General features: G+C 44.2%; 1 protein-coding gene across 1 annotated transcript in view; it reads left to right on the forward strand.

Moving 5' to 3' along the window:
- The window catches only part of PCDH19 (protocadherin 19), a 107,015-nt gene extending 92,456 nt beyond the window's left edge, over nucleotides 1-14,559 (forward strand). Inside the window, exon 5 of the mRNA XM_077827199.1 lies at nucleotides 13,970-14,559. Within this exon, the coding sequence (XP_077683325.1) occupies nucleotides 13,970-14,559 (590 nt within the window). The remainder of the gene's footprint in view (nucleotides 1-13,969) is intronic.
- The last annotated feature ends 9,442 nt before the right edge of the window (nucleotides 14,560-24,001 follow it).

Genomic DNA, 24,001 nt, shown 5'->3' on the forward strand with positions numbered 1-24,001 from the left:
GAGGTGCAGAGTCTTCATTTATAAGCAAATGATGATCTGTGGTTGGGGACTGTTTGCAATTGCTAGAGCTTATTATTTTATCTTGAACTTAATACAGTGGATCACTGTTCACTAACCAATACCAGCAAATCCCCAACCATTCTGCAAAAATAGACCAAGGGCCGGAGCCTTAGCTGGTGTAGGTTAGTGTAGCTCCTTGAAGTCAGTAGAATTGTATTGATTTACACTAGCCATCTAGCCTGGAATCTGGGTTAAGGGAGGATGGGGTTGCATAATATAATATCCTTATGGGGCTGGGATATTGCTCTATTAAAAGTATTATGGGAGTCCTGGGCAGTAGGGGCCATCGTGGCTGTATCATCTCTGCAGGGTTGACATTGTACAGGACCCTTTCCCATATCCGTCCTGCGAATCCTTCTCCAGGATGGGCATTGCTGCTAGTGGGCAAAAAACTGCTGTTATCAGAGATAAGCAAATGCTACATTTTTTTGAAGTGAAGGCTGATGTGTGGTTTGTTCTGTTTTGTAATAAGAGCAACTCCTCAGTTAACTTTAAATTAGTTTCCTGCACCATAGCAATTATTTCTTTATTTTACAGCAAAACATTTGGGGGTATATTTTGTGAAAGTGAGGGACAGACAGCTCTCAGTGAAGTTGGTACTGGTACACGGGTATGTTTTTTAGCAGCTGGCCTCCCTTTTGCACACACAGCACTAGATCACCACTTTGAACTCTCCCCTGATGAGGGGCAGCCCACAGGTGCACTGTCCCAGGAGTTGTGCAGGAACCAAATTGGGAATCAGAGGCTCCACCCACTCATCTGTGCAGGATGGGAAGTAGCAGCTGGATGGCAACTACTCCCTTGTCATCCCCCCCAGCCAGGGCAACGTGGGTAGCTTGTAGGTTGGAGTGGGTAGGCTGGCTCACAACTGAACCCATAGTTTGCATATTGCAAAAGTTGGGCATGTATTTTTGCACCTTTTTCATGTGTGATCTTAAAGTGGGAGGGAAAAGAGGCAGGAAGAGTGTTTTAAAAGGACAAGTCCAGGATAGCTCTTCACCCACACTCTCCTCGAATTTCTGCAATTGCCTGATGCAAAGGATTGTATTTGGGGAAAGGGGCTGGCCTTCTGCAGAAAAAACAGCCAGGGTCTGCATGACATAGAGGACTCTGTAAATTTCCTGCTTTTGGTCAGAACCCTGTATGTACACTGAGAGCATGGGTAATGCCTTGTATTGAGTATGTTTTAATGAAAATAAATGTCAGATGGAAAAAAATCTTAAAGAAAAGTGTAAAATACTACAGTTGTCCGTGAAAGATGGCTAACCACAAGTAAACATCAATGGCAGTGTTTGATCCCTTCATGTTTACTATTTATTCATATTTATTATTCATAAATTCCAGCACAAATGTTAGGCCTGCACCCCAGTGACACATTTGCATTTTACTTTAAGTTTGATTTCTCTCTCCCCCTACCCCCTCCAGTTTTTCAAACAGGGATTTAATGATTTAGCATCCCATATAGTTTCTCTTGTGTGTACTCTCTAGCTCTTCTCAGCTCTTCCCCTTCTTGTTTCAGGAAAAGATTTTTAACATGGAAAAGTGATATTTGAATACATTCCCCTAAGGCAATCAATTTACTTTTAATTTGTCTGGAACTAAGCTTTTCTTTGTTGCAATGAGAAAGGATTGAAACTGCTGTAAAATGTATTAGCTTCCAGGAAGATTTTGAAATGAATTTTTTAATGATCGTGCTGTTTGCTGTACCCAGCAGCAGTGTCATCATGATTACAGTATAACCATACAGTTGCTGCGAAAACTCTGAAACATCAAGATAATGCCATACTTTCATATGAGGGTACTTATGGTAATAGGTAGCGAAAATTAGATATACTAATAAATATTAACACTTATATGGCCCCTTGCACAGACTTTCCTATAAACCATCTTCATGTGGCTCAAAAACATGATCAATGGTGTGGAAAAAACAGCCACTACTCTGTTTACTTCGTATTTCAGACAAATATTCAGGGCTCAGCTCAAAAAGAAGCTGTATGCTTCCTGTGCTGCAAAATGTTTGGAGAATTTCTGGAGTTCCCTTCCTCCAGATGTCTGTCTCACACACATGCATGCGTGTTTCCACACAATATCCCTTTCCCCCTTTCGGTATGCAGCCACAATCATTCAAAACATCACAGTTAGGATATTAGCACCTTTGCTTCCCCAGCCTACTACTTGCTTGCCTTAGCTCTAATCAGTCCGTAGCAAGCTGCTTTAATTCTTAACTGGATCCTGAGCCATCAGGAATCATGTGCAGCCTGTACTTCACCCAGGCATTCCCTCTGTAGATGCCCGCACAATCCACTGAAACACCTGATGCCGTTTGAAGTCCAGCACTTTGTCACGTACTTTTCCTCCATCGTACAGGCCAAAATACACATGCTGAAGCCCAGTCAGTCTTGGAGTGTCCTTTTCACCTTTTCTTTCTTATTTTCCATTTTCATGTGGCTCCCTGTTTCTTTCCCTTGCTCCCCATGCGTAGCACAAATGAGTCCTACTTATTTGCCTCTCCAAATGTCCTCTGACTTGGATTTCTGAACTGATTTTCTGTTCAAAAATGGAAACTCCAGGGACTATTGTGATTGCCCAAATTACACTGTAGATGGTATAACAGCACATGTCATCCCACCATTTATCAGAAATATTAAATCCCCTAGCACTTGTGCCTTGGTATGTTTTAACTTTGCCTCTGGCCAGCACTAGAGATCCAACTGAAGATAATACAGTTGCTCAGGGAGCTGAATGGGCTATCTCTTCAATCCGTTTTCATGTTGTACAGGACTAGAGTGAACTCAGGTGAATAGGAGAATGACTGTGAATAGGAGAATAAAAATACGGGTAGTGCAGAAGCTTCAGTTAACACTTAACTGCCACAGGCACTACAAATACAGATGATTTGGGGCACAGCCCTTCACATACCTCCGCAAACAAAACTGTACACGTGTACCTGCTTGATGGTGGGATTAAAAAGCCATTTTGGGGTTTGTTTCTTCACAGGGCTCGTGCTGTGACTCACATCTGTGAAGGAACACCTTATGCCAGGCAGCAGGTGGCATGTAAAGCTGCTGGGGAAAGGGGGAGTCTTCCATGGCATAGAACCTTGTAAAGTAGCCACAAGGTTGCGAGACTTATGAGGCCAGAACCTCAGTCACACTACAGCTGCTTTGTGCTGTTTTGTTGGCACAAAGCAGTCTGAGAGCTGGCTGACCTGGCCAGTGGAGAATTCCTCCAATGTGAGTGACTCTTGGGTTGGTCTAGAGCAGTGATCCCCAAACTTTTATGTCACTCCCCGCCCCTTACCCATAATGTAATCTTCCCATGCCCGCTCAAGGAGCTGGGGCTGGGAGTGGAGTCGCTGCTGGAGCCAGGAGCCACAGCTGGGAATGGGGCCAGAAGCGGGAGCTGCGGCCAACGCTGGGGCCGGGTCGCAGTTGGGGCCAAGAGCCGGGGCGGGGGCTGGAGCGGAGCTGTCGGCAGAGCAGAGCTGGGTGGCACTTGCTCCCCTGCATCCCCCAGGCCTGGCCCGGCCCCACTTTGCCCCCTGAATGTTCCTACAAGTCCCCCTAGGTGGGCGCGCCCCCACAGTTTTGGGACCACTGGTCTAGAGCCATGTGATATCACTTACACCACTCCCCTGCCAGTTCCAGTGGTATGGCAGGGAGAAGGGGCATGGCTCTGGTTTCTTTATGCCCGACTAACCCTAGCTTCAGGAATGGTGTTTGCGGGTGGTCTAACTTATACCCAGGAACTGCCCTGGGATCCAAGGATATAAAGGTTGTGTCAAACACTCCCTCCTCTCTCTCTCTCTTACCCTGCCCCCCCCACACCCCTTTGGGCTGTACTGAGGACTCCTCAGCCACGTCCCAGGACTGGGGCCACAGCAGTCTCTCTTTCTCACCTCCCCCAACCTTCTCCCCAAATACAGTGAAAGTAAAAAAGAGGAAAAGACCAGAAGGGGTGAATGGAGAGAGCAGGGTGGAGCAGGGGGCATGCGTCCCATGTCTGGTATTTGATTGTAGACTGTTTGAATCCTGTCATACTGTGGAGGCTGCAGTATATCACTGGTGTCATGAATTCATGAGTCTGTAGAAATGCCCGAGCACCATAACAAGCCCTGATATTTTCCTAACTACTTTGTGGCTGCAACAGCTTCCCTTTCCCCCAGCCCCTTGTGTTCTAGAGTTCAGTGAAAGCTGCTCCTTGCACCAATGGACAAGGAGTGTTCTGTTGGTCCATAATATTACACATCAGGCTATCTCCAGGTCATTGCTTCTTTGCGGCCATGTCAGCCCGTCTGTCTCCACTGCTGTAGCCCTTGTCCATGCTTGCTCATCTCTCATCTTGACTGTTACTGTCTCCTCTCCAGCCTCTTCACTTCCTCCCATTGACCCCTCCAGCCAATCCAAAAGGTTGCGATTCTCCCCTTTCCTCCTCATCGTCCTCTGCCTTGTTCACTCTCCCACCCCACCATTGATATGCTGTTTTTTCTATGGCATGGCAGTCAAGATCCTCACCTCCAAAGCCCTACACACTCTAGTCCCCCTCTACTGAGCACATCTTTACTCTTGGTTCTTTCCACTGCCTCTTGCTCTTGTCACCGCTCCAGATCCTCCTCACTGTTCCCTTCATCTCCTTTCCCCATGCCTGGCTTTGTTCCATCATTCACATGGTCCTCTACATTTGGAACATTTTGTCTCCCTGTCTCCTTGTTCAGATCACTCACTGCTTCCAGGAATTCTCCCTACCTTGTTCTCTCAGAGAATCTTTTCACATCTCACCTCACTGTCCTCATGTCTTTTCTTGTTCACCTTGTCTAAGAGCCTGAAAGGAAGTCCACAGAAGTCCATAAGTAGGGCTCTACCAAATTCACGGTCCGTTTTGGCCAATTTCACAGTCATAGGATTTTAAAAATAATAAGTTTCATGATTTCAGATATTTTAATCTGAAATTTCGTAATGTTGTAATTGTAGGGGTCGTAGCCCAAAAAGAAGTTTGCAGGGGGCAGGGCTGCAAGGTTATTGTAGGAAGGCTAGTGGTACCGCTACAGTTACTTCTGTGCTGCTGCTGGCGACAGGATTGTCTTCAGAGTTGGGCAGCTGGAGAGTGGCAGCTGCTGGCCAGGAGCCCAGCTCTGAAGGCAGAGCCGCTGCCAGCAGCAGCACGGAAGTAGGATGGTATGGTGTTACCATCCTTAATTCTGCGTTCCTGCCTGCAGAGCTGGCCAGTCAGCAGCCGCCTCTCTCTGGCCACTCAGCTCTGAAGGCAGCAGAGCAGAAGTAAAGGTGGCATGGTATAGTATTGCCACCCTTACTTCTGCACTGCTGCTGGCGGGACACTGCTTTCAGAGCTGGGCACACAGCCAACAGCCACCACTCTCCAGCTGCCTAGCTCTGAAGGCAGCACAGAAGTAAGGGTGACAATACCATGACCCTCCCTAAAATAACCTTGCAACTCCCATGTAACTCCCTTTTGGGTCAGGACCCCCAATTTGAGAAACGCTGGTCTCCCCTGTGAAATCTGTATAGTATAGGGTAAAAGCACACAAAAGACCAGATTTGATGGGGGGGAGGGGGAGGAGACCAGATTTCACGGTTCATGACACATTTTTCATGGCTGTGAATTTGATAGGGCCCATCAATAAGGAATCATGGGGATCAGCCCCTCAGGTGTCAGCTGCTCAGGTCAAGGAACACTGTATTAGTGTAATCATGGTGATTTTTACCTTTCCGGGGACCAATATCCTGGTCTGATTTTTAATTAACAGACATTTTTTACCCTTTCTCTTATGACTTGTACGTGAAGCTGGTGAAGTATTTCTACAATAGATTTTTGTAAAAAAATTGCTGAGATGCTAAGCAAGCTGCAGTTGTGAGGTAGTCCTGCTTTGTACATGCTGTGGGTCTAACTGGCACGGTTCTGACACAATTTCATTCCTGCAGTGCCAGTTCGTTGCTTTAGATCAATGCTGTTCCAGTCTCTTCCCTGGCTCCCATTTCCCCCTCCCTTCTCCCCCTCCCACCCACACCCCCGTTAGCAATATGGGCTATACCTTTTTTATGCAGATGAAACAGGTTTGTTTCTCTCCTCCACCAGACCTTTCTGAAGCAATTTCATTCCTCGCCAGCCTCTCTGTCTGTAGACTGCATGGCTCAGGCCTTTAAAATCAATACAGACACAACATGTGTGTGGTTGGGGCTCATTGTAAATTGCCTTTGTGCTAGTCCCCTGAGGTGGGAACAGAGGTGGTTTGAAATCTGGAGCTCAACATGGGCTTTACTTTACTCTTTGAGAAGTCTATTTATTCCAGAGCTGGTTGGGTTGGTTGGTTATTTATCTTTCTATGTTTGGGATTATGCTCAGCTCTGACTGTTTTTTCCCGTTGTCTGACTTAAAAGCAGTAGCCCACTGTCTTTCTGATTAGACTTTAGAAGTGCTGTAGTATCTTAGATCACTGAGGCCATTACACTAGCATTGTAGGAATCAATATTAAGGTGAAATGCTAACAGCTTCATTGAAAACATCCATCTGGAGGTGTGCATAGAACTGACCAAATGCTCCCCAGTATCATGTCCCAGCAGGCACTTGGTCTTGTGTCAAACCTGGGATGGAGTGACTCTATTTGGGTTGTTCCAAAGCCTTGAGTAGGAACATGCAAGGAGATCTTTCCAGGAGATCATATGCTGCGCTTGCACACCTTCCTGATAAGGAAGGGTAGTGGCTCCAGTCAGGCTCTAATGGCAGCACTTTTTGCCCACGCGGAAGTAATTCCTCCCGTTTGTGTGAGAGGGACCCTGTGTGGAGATGCAGAGCTTTCTGCTGTATCTGCCAGGCCAAGTGCATTTCATTAGTTCCAACTCAGCAAGATAAAAGGCAGAGGCAGTCGAGAGAAGGGAAGTATTCTCGGGGTGGCTGTTTTAGGAAAGTGTTAGGGGTTAAGCATTATGTTGAATTGTTTTAAGTATAAGCCATGATGTTTTGTTCTGGGTTAATTTCTGAATATAATCCAGGATCAGGGAGATTTAGGGAAAAACCTACTTTGTGCACGTGCTGCCTTTTATTAGGGGGTTCAGAACCTGCCCCTTCACACTTCTCGCATGGAAGACTGCAGAATCATAGCCTTTTTTTTACAGCATTTGCCTTGCTGAGCTGCTGCTGCTCGTTCAGTGATCCCTACCTACAGCACTGTCCTACCAAGTGTGGTCCTCTACGGCTGATTTTCAGCAGAACTAGGACCTTAATGTCAAACACACTCAGCTTCCAACATGCTGAGCTCTCTGGAAAATCTGACCCCTATATTGAAACTTTTTTAAAGCCTGAGGTTGTGGTCCGAATTCCATGCTGCCAGAACCGTTTTAGCTGCTTATTCCTCCCAGTTTTTCCTAGGCCAGTGCACTTGGGTTCAGGAAATACCATCATTCAGTCACACACACGTGGTCCTATTTGGGTTCAGGTGCCTGCTCCATGGCTCGGGGTCTCCCATGTAGTGGAGCAGAGAGGAAATGGAGGCAGCAGAACTGTCAATTGTCTGCCTTGCTGCAGGAAGGAAAGCTATTACTTCTTTACTGTTCCCAGCCACTCCCTTTACTTCCTGTTGGTGCCTCCGTGGCATATCAGTGACACCACCCGCCCCGCCCCATCCACTCTGTCAGCTTGCTTGCTCCCACCTTGCTCATTCAAGGATCCAGGCAATCTTCCTGCCCAGTTCCAGGAAGTCCCCTACTGCCAGCTACCTCCCTGTTGTTTCTGCATTGTGTGCACTGCACTGTGTGATTATTACCTGTGCTTTGCTCCTCACATTAGGAATGTTTTTAGTACAGACCGCAACAATTGTATTGGCTCAGGCAGGTCTAGAGCTGTAAAGAATTTCCTGTCTTATTATTTCGGATAGTTTAAAAATATTGCTTTAAAGGACCAGTACATGAATGTGAATAACTATTGTGGGTGCTGTGATGGCTGGGTGAACTGGAGCTATGCTAAGGAGACCAGCACTGTGCAGAGGTGTTGTGCCTGCATGGTACAGGAGCATACAGAATGCGTCAGGGGAGCGAGAGGCTGCCTGCACATGTGTGGCAGTTATTACACCTGTTCTACAGGTATTCCTCCCTTGGGTTCAGGCTGCTCCACAGTGGCCGCAGGCTAGTGCATAGATGGGTTGGAGCTGTGATCACGTACGTTAACATCATCTTTCTGGGATCAGTGCTTAGCCCTGCTGGAGCACTAGAAACTCAGTTATGTTTGCCTCTTGCATAGGTGCACTGGAAGAGGAAAGGAAATTCCTGTGCTGACCTCTAGCACACCTGCCCTTGGCATCTATAATGGAGAATATTACTTCAGATTATAATATGATAAAATATTAATATTAAAATATATTAAAATTAAATTATAATATTATAATATATAATATAATATTATAATATAATATATAAAATTAAAATATAATATTATAAAATATTACTTCAGATTAAGTCCTGGTCATCCATGCCATGCTGATCAGCATGGTATCTGAGAGCCCAAGCCATCTGAAGGGAGCCAAAGTTGTTGTTGTTGTCTGCCATTTTGTGGCTTTTGCAAAAGGAATTGACTCCCTCAGGGAACTGATGGGCAAGATCCCCTGGGAGAATAACATGAGGGGGAAAGGAGTCCAGGAGAGCTGGCTGTATTTTAAAGAATCCTTATTGAGATTACAGGGACAAACCATCCCGATGTGTAGAAAGAATAGTAAATATGGCAGGCGACCAACTTGGCTTAACAGTGAAATCCTTGCTGCTCTTAAATACAAAAAAGAAGCTTACAAGAAGTGGAAGATTGGACAAATGACCAGGGATGAGTATAAAAATATTGCTCGGGCTTGCAGGAGTGAAATCAGGAAGGCCAAATCACAGCTGGAGTTGCAGCTAGCAAGAGATGTTAAGAGTAACAAGAAGGGTTTCTTCAGGTATGTTAGCAACAAGAAGAAAGTCAAGGAAAGTGTGGGCCCCTTACTGAATGAGGGAGGCAACCTAGTGACAGAGGATGTGGAAAAAGCTAATGTACTCAATGCTTTTTTTGCCTCTGTCTTCACGAACAAGGTCAGCTCCCAGCCTACTGCACTGGGCAGCACAGCATGGGGAGAAGGTGACCAGCCCTCTGTGGAGAAAGAAGTGGTTCGGGACTATTTAGAAAAGCTGGACGAGCACAAGTCCAAGGGGCCGGATGCCTTGCATCCGAGAGTGCTAAAGGAGTTGGCGGATGTGATTGCAGAGCCATTGGCTGTTATCTTTGAAAACTCATGGCGATCGGGAGAGATCCCAGATGACTGGAAAAAGGCTAATGTAGTGCCCATCTTTTAAAAAGGGAAGACGGAAGATCCTGGGAACTACAGGCCAGTCAGCCTCACCTCAGTCCCTGGAAAAATCATGGAGCAGGTCCTCAAGGAATCAATTCTGAAGCACTTAGAGGAGAGGAAAGTGATCAGGAACAGTCAGCATGGATTCACCAAGGGCAAGTCATGCCTGACTAATCTAATTGCCGTCTATGACGAGATAACTGGCTCTGTGGATGAAGGGAAAGCAGTGGACATGTTGTTCCTTGACTTTAGCAAAGCTTTTGACATGGTCTCCCACAGTATTCTTGTCAGCAAGTTAAAGAAGTATGGGCTGGATGAATGGACTATAAGGTGGATAGAAAGCTGGCTAGATTGTCGGGCTCAACGGGTAGTGATCAATGGCTCCATGTCTAGTTGGCAGCCGGTATCAAGTGGAGTGCCCCAGGGGTCGGTCCTGGGGCCGGTTTTGTTCAATATCTTCATAAATGATCTGGAGGATGGTGTGGATTGCACCCTCAGCAAGTTTGCAGATGACACTAAACTGGGAGGAGTGGTAGATACGCTGGAGGGTAGGGATAGGATACAGAGGGACCTAGACAAATTGGAGGATTGGGCCAAAAGAAATCTGATGAGGTTCAACAAGGACAAGTGCAGAGTCCTGCACTTAGGACAGAAGAATCCAATGCACTGCTACAGACTAGGGACCGAATGGCTTGACAGCAGTTCTGCAGAAAAGGACCTAGGGGTTACAGTGGATGAGAAGTTGGATATGAGTCAACAGTGTGCCCTTGTTGCCAAGAAGGCCAATGGCATTTTGGGATGTATAAGTAGGGGCATCGCCAGCAGATCGAGGGACGTGATTGTTCCCCTCTATTTGACATTGGTGAGGCCTCATCTGGAGTACTGTGTCCAGTTTTGGGCCCCACACTACAAGAAGGATATGGAAAAATTGGAAAGAGTCCAGCGGAGGGCAACAAAAATGAATAGGGGACTGGAACACATGACTTATGAGGAGAGGCTGAGGGAACTGGGGATGTTTAGTCTTCAGAAGAGAAGAATGAGGGGGGATTTGATAGCTGCTTTCAACCACCTGAAAGGGGGTTCCAAAGAGGATGGGTCTAGACTGTTCTCAGTGGTAGCAGATGACAAAACAAGGAGTAATGGTTCAAGTTGCAGTGGGGGAGATTTAGGCTGGATATTAAGAAAAACTTTTTCACTATGAGGGTGGTGAAACACTGGAATGCGTTACCTAGGGAGGTGGTGGAATCTCCTTCTCTAGAAGTTTTTAAGGTCAGGCTTGACAAAGCCCTGGCTGGGATGATTTAGTCAGGGATCGGTCCTGCTTTGAGCAAGGGGTTGGACTAGATGACCTCCTGAGGTCCCTTCCAACCCTGATATTCTGTGATTCTATGATTCTATGAATTAGCTTGTGTCAGTGCAGTTCCTTGTGGACATCTGAAACCTGCTACCAGAGCTAACAATCTTTGTAGTGAGTCCAGCAAGTTACGTGGCACAGAGATGAAGCCGCCATCTTACTTTTTGAGATGGTCTCCAGAACAAAGTTGAGGCATATTGTGGGGGATAGGAACAACCTGGCAAAGCTAGCTGTTATGCTACCTGCACTGTACCAGTTTCTGGGAATAAACAGGGAGTCAGTCCTGCATCTTTCACAATCACTAATTTTCTTCTTAAAAGAAATCAAACAATGTCCATAAATGTAACATTCCCCAGCTCTTCCCAACCCCTGCTATTCATGGATTCCAATCAGTTCTGCTATGCAGGCTATAGATGACTTTCTGAAAACAAATACCTAACCATTTGTCAATAACAAGCCAAAGGAGGGAACCATTCACCTCCCAGACAGAGCAGTAACTGAAAGTAACAAAATCAAAGTATAACAGCATTTAGGCAGCTCCTAATGGAGGTTGTTCTACATGTAAAGCTGAGCGCATCATTCTCTGAAAACACTGTAGAGAAGGCTACTGAAATCCAGACCTCCTGCACAACCAGTCAACATTGCCTTTTGTACAATGGGGTAGCTGCTGTGATGTAGAGAAATTGCTAACATTTTAGACATAGATTTTCAATGAATTGGTTTTTCTCTCTTTTTTCTAGGTTTGCTTTTTACTAGCTGATTCTCTGTAAGTGTTAAGCTGCTCATATTTTGGTGCATTGTGCTATGTGCTGAGAATTTTTATCAGCCGCCCTTGTGCTAGAATGTGGTAGAAATACAAATGTATCTGAAAAGCTGAGGTGATGTGCACAGAAGTACAAAGCATCAAAACAAACTGTTTTCAGGTGGACAGGAAGCAAACCAAAGCTGAGTCTGCACCTCTGTGGGTTTCAGTATTTCAAACTGGCAAGGACTGAATGCATTATTGTATTATTATTAACATTAACTCTTGACCACACTGGGTAGTTAGTTTATTTGTGTACAAATTACAATAAGAATATGCTACATAACAGTGGTTCTCAAGCTTTTTTTTTTTTCATGGACACTTGAAAATTGCTGATGGTCTCAGCAGACCACTAAATGATCTTTCCAAATGTTGTTTGTACCGTTAGCTAACTATTGTAAAGCGCTTTGGATAAAAGTGCTATATAAAAAACCCTTAATAATAATTAATGTTTTTTTGTTCTACAAATAAAAGCACACAACTCATATTTTAATATCAGTAGTCTTACCTTTCTAATGCGATGGATGTGCCCTCGCAGCCCCCGAGCTGGGGCTGGAAGGGAGTGGGCGTTTCTCCCCTGCAGCGGCAGCCCCCGAGCTGGGGCTGGGAAGGAGTGGGGGTCTCTCCCTGGCAGCCGCAGCCCTGGAGCTAGGGAAAGTCACCTCTTTCTCTGGCCGCTGCAGCCCTGCATATCCCATATTCCCCCCACCCCCTCTTCCCACCCCATTGCCCCCTCCCACCTGCATCTCACCTTACATGTGCATCTTCTCTGGGGTCCGGGCACCTAATTAGTGGAGCCATGCCTGCGCAGCTCCACTAATTAGGTGGGTGGCCCTTCATTCTTTTGTGTGTGGTCGCCCAGGCGTGCACCTTAGAAGGAACTATCCATGGACCTCCTGAATGGAGCTCGTGGACCACTGGTGGTCTGCAGACCACAGTTTGAGAACCTCTGCTACGTAATTTTGAATGAAATGTGTGTGCTTTGCAAAGGTTTACTGAGTTGTCTTCAGCTACAAGTTCTGATCAAATGAAGAAAACACTAGAGTCAAAAGCAAATACTGGAAAAACCTGGGATGTTATCTGTATTAAATGGTCTAGTTCTTAGGACAAGGCAGTGAGAGTCAAGACTTCTGGATTCTATTCCCAGCTCTGCCACAGATTCACATTAGCGCTTCAGACAAGTCACTGAACTTCTGTGTGTCTCATTTGACCATTTATAGAAGGGGGATAATATTTTCCAAGTTCACAAAAGAACTGTGTGATGTACAAGGGGAAAATGTGTTCCCTTGCTTGAATGTGGGAGTCCTGAAAAAGGTGCAGAACCACAGAATTTCTTCTTCACAGGGAGGACTGGCCACAAAGTGGCTGTGTAGGGGAACTCCACACCCTGTGTGTGCCATGGATGTGGCCAGTGGGTTCACAAACTATGCAGATCCACTGACCAAAACCCCAGCATAGTGAGCTCTGGCCACTATTGGAGGAATAGATTCCCCCTGTGACAATCCTACCTGATATGATTTTGAGCAGAGATTGAAAATGTGATCCTTAGTTTTTGTAAAAAGCTTTGAGATAAAAGGTGCTGTAGAAGTGCAAAATATTATCCCGCATATCAACAATGGAAATGCTGCTAGTTGCAGCCTTAGATTCTGGAGCAGACAGCAGGGAGAGAATCTTTATTATTCCCATACGAATGGAGATCAAGTGCTGGGAGTGACAAATTTAATCTTCAGTGGAAGGAGATGGTGCTGGTTATTTACAAAGCCTCTGCAATTGTGTGGGAGGCCAACAGGGAATTAAGCAAAATGTAAAAATCAACAAAAATACAAACAAATGGCAATCCCAGATGTAGAATTTATGCTCAGATTTTTCATGTTGAACAAAGTTAAAGCAGAGTGCCTTTTAGCATTGGTTACTGAAAACAGAAATGCTGACTCTAAGCAGCTTGACACATGAGACAAACCTGTTTTAATTTATTTCCTATCGTAAGTTGTTTCCCTTTAGGTTTTAGTTCTGGTAGCAGCAGAAAGCAAATGACACACAACCTGTTGGAAATTGAACTTCAGCCCGTTAAAATAATAAGAATAATAAAAAATGCAATAAAACGCCCCTTTAAAATGTCACTTTAAAAATGTCTGCTGTTTGTTTGAAAGTAACTAACATTTACGTAGGCATAATAGAAAGGGTCTGATCCTGCAAACTTCCTGAGAATCCCCTGGAAGCCAGTATCCATGTCCTAGCACATCCTACTCTGGTGATGAATACTTAGATTGTCTGCGTGTGTGTGAGTATATAAGTATTTACACCATGATATCTGATGGGACTTTGGAGTTAGTTTCTATGTACCACATGTGTGAGTAAGGATTGCAGGATCAGCTTCCAGAAAGAAAGAATCCTCAATTTCATAAGCCATTGTATTTTCTTCACACAGATCAAACTGATGGATTTCATTGTAGGGAAGAGTGTCGGATCCTTGGTCACTCAGATAGATGCTGGATGCCCCGGAACTCTGTCCCCAGTCGTGCAAAATCCCCCGAGCATGGAAGGAATGTCATGGCACTCTCTATAGAAGCTACCACTGTGGATACAGAGTCTTATGAAGACTGTAGTACAAAAAGAACTTTTGCAACGTTTGGCAAAGATGGGAGTGAACCCCTGGCCGACGAGCGTATCGTCAACCTGAAAGGCAAAAGAACAGTGGATCTGCCCATCTGCAGCCCAAAGGTAAATGGTGCAGTCCGTGAAGCGGGGAACGGCTGCGAAGCTGTGAGCCCGATCACGTCACCCCTTCATCTGAAGAGTCCCCTGTCTAGCAAACCCTCAGTCTCATACAACATAATGCACTGCCCGGTAAATCGCGACCTGGAGCAATTTGTAAACAATGGCCCTTCTCGGCCCACCGAAGCAGAGCCTAGAGGAGCGGACAGTGAAAATATAATGCATGAAATTAACCCACTTCTGCAAGAATGTAGAGAAAAAGACTCACCAGGAGTGAAGAGACTAAAAGACATAGTGCTCTAAATGGCACCATATAAAAAAGGAGAACCAACACTACTACAAGCGCATATTGTTTTTAATTGCTTACCAGTGGTTCACAAATTGCTGTATTTAAGAGCTTTCCCTAAATGTATTGTTTATAAATGAAGCTATCGTTAATGTGACAATCCCACTTGTTTCAGCAACCAGCAGGGGTGTTCAGTTGAAGCAAATTAGCTTGTTTTTCTTTTGTCACGGGGTGGGGGTGAAGGTGAGACCAGTTCAGTTATAAAGAAGTATTATGTATGGAGTATTTTCAATTTATATATTTTTATATATCAAAACTCTCTATAATAAATTGCCATTCTTTGTAATGAATTGAATTGAAAACTCCTTATCCGGCCATCTTTAATAATCACCCTGATGTTTTTGTAGTCAATACAATTTAATGGCCATTTCTTGTGTACCACTGTTAAAAGAACAATTCAATGAGTTTTAATATTTGCCTAACACAAGGCTGTTTGTACTTTAAAATGTTGCTATTTTGCTGTGGACACCCCTGCATTAAGAATCCTTTTGCTATCACATGCCTATCTGTACTGTTACCGTATTTGATATTGCAAATTACTGTCTGTCTGGTGATGGCAAAAGGCTTTCAAGTTTAAAAAAACACAGATATATTTAAAACTTGGGGAAACTGCTACTTTTAAAGCCAATGTTAGGAGTGTTTTCCCCCCATCTTACCCTCCAGCACCCCATACATCCTATACTTGTTTTCACAGTGCTATGATAGATCATTGTGGAAAGTCATTTGGGGGATATTCTGCTGCCTAATTTGCAGTTGTCAGATGCAGCGGGCTGAACGTTTTGAGATCTTTTTTTTTTTTTGTGTAATGTCAAGGCACTGCATGGAAAAGCTTCTCCGTAAGTTATTAGTTCCCAGGTTTAGATCTTCCCTGTTTCTAATCATCTCAAAGCGAGGGAATTGTATAACAGATCTAAATTAGCATCTTGGTTAGACACACACTTCCTGATTCAACGTTCCCCCAGTCATGATTACACTAAGTACCTGCGTGAGTGTGTGTATCTCATCATGGGAGGGATTTTAGAGTGGTATTATTTCTGTTTATCCTGCATCATAAATAGGTATAGAGTAAGCAATAGAAGGATATACGTGTAGGGACAGACAGGTGAAATGTAACACCACTACTAATCAAATTAATGTGCCTTCCATATGGAGAAGAAAAAAGAGACATTATTTTTTCTCATAATTTTATGTGGTTACAAATTTGCACATATAAAATTGATTTTTAAAAGAAAAAAGACCATTTTAGCTACTTGAACAGCCATTTTGTAGAAAGGAGGGGAGCTGTAAAGATTTTCACAGCATTGTATATTCTCTGCTCTCCTGCACTACATAATAGTTCAGATTAGTTTTGAGTGGGGTGGGGTGGAGGATGATGGTTTGTGAATTAGTAACCCTTTATCTGACAGACTTTTCTACCAAAAAGAATATTCATTAGAGCGTAACAGTTCATTATGAGGGAGGGAAAAATACAGATATTGCTAACATTTGCTCTGCCAATGAACTGAAAACAATGGTTTCTAGAGAAACAGACTTCCCAGTACTAATGTATCTTGATAACATTCTCATTACTTTGATTTATTTAAATTAAAAATGTCATCAGGAAAAGAGCCTCCAATTGTTATTGTCCTAGAAATCGAATAAGCTCCAGTCATTTCTTTTCTTTAGAGAAGGTGGATAAAATGGATATGATTGAGTTTTTAACTACTCCAATTGGTACATTACCAGTATGTCTTATGGATCCAGGAGTTTGAAAATAATTTATCAAAAGGAACTTCTGATGAAATCACTAAAGTTTTCTTTATTGGTGTTGATTGCTACCTCATGCAGATGGAATCCCCTTAGTAGATGTGACTGCATCTGTCCCTCTAAAACTGAGCCATATTTCTTTTTTTTCTTTAATTTTGAAGTTTGATTCATTTTTAAATGGTATGTTCCTTTTATTCTAGTTTTTCATATCTGGGGTGCTGTTCTGCTGTCATTAAAATATATATTTTTTGCAAGTGGATGTATTATATGAGCAATAGAAGAAACAGGTTGGTTTTGGGGGAGTTTAAGTTACTGGACTGCCTGTAATATTAAGATGAGTGTTTGTTCATTATGATGTTACTGTATTTGTTAACTTCTGAGAGCTTTATTCAGTGAAAATTCATGTCCCTACTTACTGAGCCACAGAAGCTTGTTGGATATCTTTTTGTTAACTGCAGAAATTAATCCTCATCGATTGGCAGTAAATTGTTTATAGAAGGATTTTGTGTGTGTGTGTGTGTGAGCAGTAACTCAGAATTAGTCTATAGTACTGTTCCCCCACCCTCCAACACACACATTCTTCAGGCTCATATGGATAACCGATGGCAATCATGAAACTTTTGATATCAGGGGCCTCTACTTAGGATGCTCAAAGACTCTGGTTGCCTTAGGCTAGCTGACAAAATGAGTTGAAGTTTATATGAACCTTTTGCTGTCTCTTGGAGATCCCGCAAAAAAGGCTTGGGTTTCTTCAAACTCCTGAGTTTTACTGCTTGGATTTTGTTACAAAATCCAGGAAGCTCATTAGTTTTGTACCAAGTTCAGTGAAACTCTCCTTCCAAGAGTTACCTTGAGATTTTGAATTTTCACACCCCCAAATGTAAACAAACCCAGGTGGGGATGTGTGTGTTGCAAATGGTGTGAACTGAACTTATCCGATTGCTTGATGCAACCTCTCCTGACTTGAAACGGGTGGGTGTCATGCTGCATTAATGGCAGGTCATTTCCCTGAAATGAGCCATTCAAGTAACTTCACAAAAGGGAGCTGATGAGGAATAGCCAAAAGGCTTCCCTGAAGAGAGCCGAAGGCATGACCCCTCACTGTGATAGGAGAGAGCCCCATTCCTCACCGCACAACTCCATGTCTGCAACAAGTAGGAAACTGTTTAGCCAAGAAGGTCATATTCAGATCAAGGTCATAGATCCACCTTCTCTCCCCAAACATACACACATAAGTATGACCCTACTTTAATGTAATCTGACTCTGGCTGAGCTCTGGCTAAATTCCAGCACTGACTAACATCATGATTCCTGCCTTGGGTTATCTTGATCCAGCTCCACTGAAGTCTCCCATTGGTTTTCCTGGGAGGTTGGATTGGGACTTAACTCCCCAAGCCAAATAATTTTCCCCAGAAGTGCTTGCACGTTATCTTCTATGGAACTGAGAGCAACAATCCATCAGGCAACACGGGAGAGGAGAGGATAGCCGATCAGTGTGGATTCTCCTCCATCCACTACACTGTGCTGTGAAAATTGGACCGTCCTATTCCTTTCCCACAGCCCTGCTTCTCCCCATCCAAGGAGTGACTAGGCGAGGGTCCCCTCTCACCTGACCTGGTGAATATAAAATGGACAGAAGAGTCCAGCTGTTGATTTCTACTGAACATGGGCCTCTGACTATTGAGCTGCCAGCACCAGCCTGGCACTGGGAGGAAAATAGATGCTAACGGAAAAGAAAAATAAAATATTTCTCTGATTTACCCATTAGAAACATTCCTTGCCACTAGAAATAAAAGCACAGCCCAGAAAATATGTGAAATATTTCTTTATTAAAAGGGAGTTTTAAGAGGTCAGTAAGCCCTACTGCCTCTAAGCAAACCATTTAAACAACAGTCTTTCCCATCCTGGCCTGTGCTGAAGCTTGGGATCTTGAGTGCCTAAGGCACCTCCATGACATATTGCTATCTCATGAGAAGAAGAACCAGGAGAGGGACTGGAAAAGGTTCATCGCCCACAGAGTTCTCTTCCAAATATTTCCTATTCCCACTTGCTTTCCCTCTCTCATTTGAAATCAGTTCAGAGCTTCTGGCTGAGCTGTAATATAATTTTTAAAGTAGCTAAATTAACCACATCAAAATGCGAATGACCCAGGATGGTTTTTTTGGACAAGATGTAATGAAGCTCTCTTTAGAATTTATATTGTTACCAAATTCGGCACAGGAGAATCGTTTGAATGTGATGTTTCCCCCCCCAAATATTTCGTTCAGGCAAACTTGCTCTGCCTACCTGTTTACACAGGGAAGTAAGAATGGTGTAGTAGTTTATACTACATTTAACAAGAGCCTGATTTCCAGAGGTGCCAATCATCCACAACCCAAAATGAAACCAATACTGCATTGTGCGTGCAGCACCTCTGGATTTCAGACCCCAAAGATACAGTCTGTGAGTAAATTCATGACATGCTCTACTCAAAGTGTAATATTTACCTACTCGATAGAATCTCTTTGGAAAATCCTTTCACAAGTGGAATTTTCTTTTCCTTACATTGAAATCTTGCAGCACTGGTTTTATTTTTATGCTGATATATACAAGGGGGAATATGGGAGGGAAGGGTTACGGGAGGGTGGATTGATGGTTTAAAAAATAATCCATAAGCACTTAATGCATTGTCCTGATGAAGTTGTTGCGGTTATCCCTGTTTTATTGTGAAGCTGGAGATGGCCTGTGGATCACATATTGTGCAGAAGTGAATTACTTTTTTTCAAATAGGAAACAAGTTGCTTTTGTGAAGAACACACTGTCTGATTAATATGTTGAAATTACTCTGGGGGAAAAAAAAACTAATGACGAATAGAAACACATTTGTCTGTCATTGGGGGAAATGGATGATCTTGTTGCTACAGCTGCTTTTGCCGCTACAGATAATCTTTTATCCAACTTACGAGGTGCATTTAACCTTACCAGAAGAACCCAGCTAACTCTGTTGCAAGCCTTGGTGAAATGGATTCTTTACTGGCATCAGCTGATGTTCAGCTGATATGAGCTGGGATATAATCTTTAGTGACAAGAGCTGACCGAGTGCAAGCTAGTTTTCAGCAACAAATACCTCCTTGCACTATTCAAATGCTAAGGTATTGGTTGCAGAAGATCTTAAGTCTTAGAGCTACAAGCTTCTGTAGCCTGCTGACCAGCCTGATGACACCATAATTGCCCGCGAAAGCAAGGCGGATTTCAGTGGGACTTAAGTACAGTACGATTCATCAAGGTGTCTCTGTTGCTGATTATATGAAGAATAAATTGTTGTATATGCTGATATGTATGTTATGTACATTTTCACAGTGATGGAATCATTGTAAACAAAAATATGGAAAAAAAATCACCATTCTGTCTATTTTATGAAGATGATAAAGCAGCTTTATTAAATTATTACAGTTCTGTTTCAAAATGGTGTACCTGCCACATTGTTTCTCTCATCTGATGAGACCTTTGTTTTCCACTTCAATGTGATTTCTCCCCTCCCCCCCCCATTTTAGTATTAAAAGCAATTATTGAATAAAATGGAAAATAAGTGTTTGGTTAAATATGACTAAGAGGGTTTGCTTGTGATTACCTCAGCTTGTTGGCCTGGCAGAAACCAATGCAGACAGAGCTATTCACATGGTCTTTTCTTAACCCTGTAGAATTTCAGCTGGTGCTAAAATGGATACTGTAATATCCAGAGGCAACTGCCCAGTTTTAACATAGCAGCCTTATTTTGAAATGTTTTAAATCTCAGATCTATAATAGGTTCACGGGAGGGTGAAATTCACTGTAAGTGCATTGGGACCACTTAAGCCCCTCTCTTCCATTTAAATTCCACTTACAGCCCATGTGGAGGGCTTAAACGTGAACTGCAAAGGAAGGGAAAAAAGTGGGTGTTTGCCCCCTTTCCTTCTTCATTGTTTGTAAAGAAGGCCTATAAAATGTTTCATCCACGTGCTTTCTACCACAGGAATATGAGGGAAAGCACGTCTTGCCTTTCCAGGTGTTGCAGGAGGTCTCTTTGGAGGACCTAGAGAATTGGTTAGGGAACTTTCTCTGCCCTTAATTGATTATCCTTCTGCAGTTCTTGCACTGGGGTGAATTTCACCCATAAGGGGGTGTCATATTAGTCTTCTTCCATTAACTGGATCTTTACTCATTTTAGCTAAAACACATGATCTCGAAGTTTTGATGAAAGACTAAACAAACCTAAATACCCTGCAGAAAAATAATTATCCAGTGGGGTCTGTTTGGGGAGTTCCTTTTAGAAACAGGTAAGGAAATGGAGTGGCTGATGGTGATGATGGGAATAATAGTTTAAAAACAGATTTATGTTTGCTGTCTTTATCTTTAAAGCAATGGTGAAGATTACAGCAGTATGATACAATATTGAAGGTTCCTCTAGGATTATCCGTTAAAAACTGCCAGATTCTGAGATTTAACACTGGAGCGATGTAACAGCCTGTACTGGCCCTTTAACAATAGAGGGGGCCAGATGACCTCGTTCCAGGAAGATGGAATGAACAAAGGCTCAGAGGATCGCCTTGTAGCAGAAGATAGGAAGTAGTGCCAGAGAATTAGTAGTTGGATGGGGAAAAAATCCAGGACGCTGTCCGTTTAAGGCCCAGATCAGGAGCCCTGGAATGTAAGGTGGGATCAGACCAGTTGAGAGGTGCACTCTGGAGGAAGGTAGTTTACAGATAATCACTTCCCTTGGAACAGGAGAGGTGCCAGTAGCAGAAAGAAGCTAGAGCCAGAAGGCTGAGCTAGAAATGGCTAGGAGTGGGGACCCTGCGAAGAACAGATGCTGGCAGGAGAAGAACTCCATGTGAGTGGACGAAGAACCAGAGATAAATGTGAGCTCTGGCGTTGCAATGCGGAACTTTATTTTTGAGACCTTAAGGACTATGTGGGACTGATTGTGGTCATGAAACCAGCCTTGAGCGGAGTGTGGTTCTACTCATAAGAGAGACTATGTAGAGCTCATTAGGGGACCTGAAGAGGGAGAAGAGAGGCAGGGTGCTGCAGGGGGATCTCTGGCCATGAAGGGGCACTCAGTAAGTGGCAGCCCTGTTACAAGCCAGAGGAGAAAATCCCTCTACACTGCAATGTATGGAAGAAAAAAAATCTGTGCTTCGCTGCAGATCCTGTATTCCTTGAACACTCAGTACTCCCATGTCCTTTTAGAGAGCTGTGAGTGAGCAAAGGATGCAGGGTTGAGCCCTTGGTGGGTTTTTAGTTCTGAAGATCCATTGTGGCTGAATTCACTGTACTGTGGAGGACCTGCACAAAATTGTTTGCACCACTTTAACCCCACATTAAGTACTTCCGTGGTGGGTCAGGCTTGGCATGGCTCTTTGTACGGAGGTAAGGGTCTGCATTTGTGTAATAACCTTTTACCATGAGGATAGATTGTAGCAGATTAATTTTTAGCCTTGTGTTCTGCAGGCTATTCATTTCCATTAGAAATCTGCTAAGGAGAGTAATGGCAAAAGAAAAGCATCTTTGGTTCAGCCTGTAGCACAGGGCTCTGGGGGCCAGATTTTCAAAGAGCTCAGTGTGTTGGATGCACATTGGTGCCGAAACCTTGAAAATCTGACCATAAGAATCACAATAGGAGCAGCTGGGGCTGAGCACTTTTATCTATTTCTTATTATTATTTGAACTAGGGGAGTGCTTAGGAGCCCCAATCGGGGATCAAGTCCCCATTGTGCCAAGCACTGTACAGACAAGTAACAAAGAAGACAGCCTCTGCTCCAGTCTAGCCGTCAGGCAGGGCCCAGTGAGTGGATAAAAGAGAGACAAACAGGAGGGCGGGAGGAAGAGGAAATGTGAACATGAGCAGAGCAATGGAAGTGACAGGTATTGAAAATATGACCCATTTTTAGAGGCCTACAGGGAAGCCAGGCTCCTCTGAAAATCTCACCTCATCTGTAGGGGCTGAGCATATGGAAACCTGGCCCCACAGAGTTGTGTTGATCTGTGCTAAGCCTAAGCAGAGTTGGCCTGATAGAGTGAAATTTGCCCTAGTACAGAGGGTCCATAGGAGGCACCCCATAAAGCCCTGGGCCCTTAGAATTAAATTCATGCCAGCATAGGGAACCATGCACCATACAGCCAAATATTATCTTTAATGTGTGACTTAAGTGGTGTGGAGGTGGTTGTGTGAATCCCTTGCAGTGTGCTTTAACTCCCCATACTGGCTGGTGGTAGCCATAGTGGGAGCATGGGTGTAGGCAAGGCACAGGATTTGTCCTGCAGCGTGGTCTGTCTCTGCTCAGAACGGGTCTAAACACAGCGGTAAGAATGCAAGTGGTGTGCACGCCCTGATTATACTAGTGCTCCCAGTGTTGCTATCACCAGTGGGGCTGCACCGGTGATGGTGTGACTGTGGGAAATTTCCCAGGAAAGGCGGGTGTAGACGAGGCCACAGAGGCTTTCAAGTCATGGGCATGATTCTTTTGCTCACAGATTTTCATGTAAATGGGTGATAAAAACATGCGTATTAAAGTGAGTACATTGCTCTCCGGACAGTGAGTGCTCTGTCCCGCTTCATAAGCAACTCCAGTGTGATTCACCAAACCAGCAATGCCTCATCCTTCGTTGGGCCACCCGAGGTGGGAATGATGCAGAGGTGGCTCTCACCATGGGGGATGGGAGAGGGGATGGGAGCATCTCAGGATGATTTTAGGAGAAGCATTGATCAGGCCTATAGGAAGATCTCACCAGCTCTCCACAGGTAGTGGGTCTGGATGGCAGCCTGCAAACAGGCAGCTTCTTGGGGCTTTGGGAGAAATTAGGAGAGCCAGGAACAATGACTCTTAACTAGCAGTAGTTTAAATGGGAGGGGACTGGCAACAACCTCCTTGCTGCAGCCCTGGGGAGCCTGCTATAGGGGCTGTGGAGCAGCTGGGTCCTCACTGATTAGTGTCACTTGCCAGGGCACTCTGCTGCTTCGTGCTGCAGGCTACCTAGTGCAGGAATTGGCTACTGCTTGGTGGCTCATCTTCCCAAGACACATGCCAGCGCACGTCCCTTCAGAGGGCAGAGCAGAGCTAAGAATGGCTTAAACCTTCCTTTGTTTTTTGGAGCGCTGTTCCTGAGGGTAGGTGATTTCATGGGATTGCTTTAGCAAATTCTTTCCAGTGTTTGCCTTCTCTGCAAAACCAGTGGGAAAAATGCCTTCTGCAATCTCATGGTGGGAAACACACATCCTGTGGGAGTGTATTTGAGCTTAACCCGTTCAGTGCTACTGACCTTTCCAGATATGTCCAGCTAGAACAAACCTGCTGAGCTGTGAATGTCCCAGGTATGTTTCTATATAACCCAAGTGCACTGATAATTGGTGGTGGTTATCATTCACTTAGCTTGCTGATGGCCAGGTTTCAACAGAGCTCCCAGTTGGGTCCCTGAAACCTGGCTCTAGTTGTGGGTCTTGAACTCATTGGCAAATTGCATGAGAGTGAAATTCACATCGCGCAGAGCGCCAACACAAGGGTGAAGGTCTTGTGTTGATCCTCTACTTAGGGGTGAATTTCACTCTATGGTCCCAGTCCAATTGCCATTGGATTCCATGCAAGGACTTACATTGACTTCAGTGGGAATTGGATCAGGGCATGATTTAATAAAACT

Source organism: Eretmochelys imbricata, chromosome 9 (genome assembly GCF_965152235.1).
Source record: "Eretmochelys imbricata isolate rEreImb1 chromosome 9, rEreImb1.hap1, whole genome shotgun sequence".
Taxonomy (NCBI): domain Eukaryota; kingdom Metazoa; phylum Chordata; order Testudines; family Cheloniidae; genus Eretmochelys; species Eretmochelys imbricata.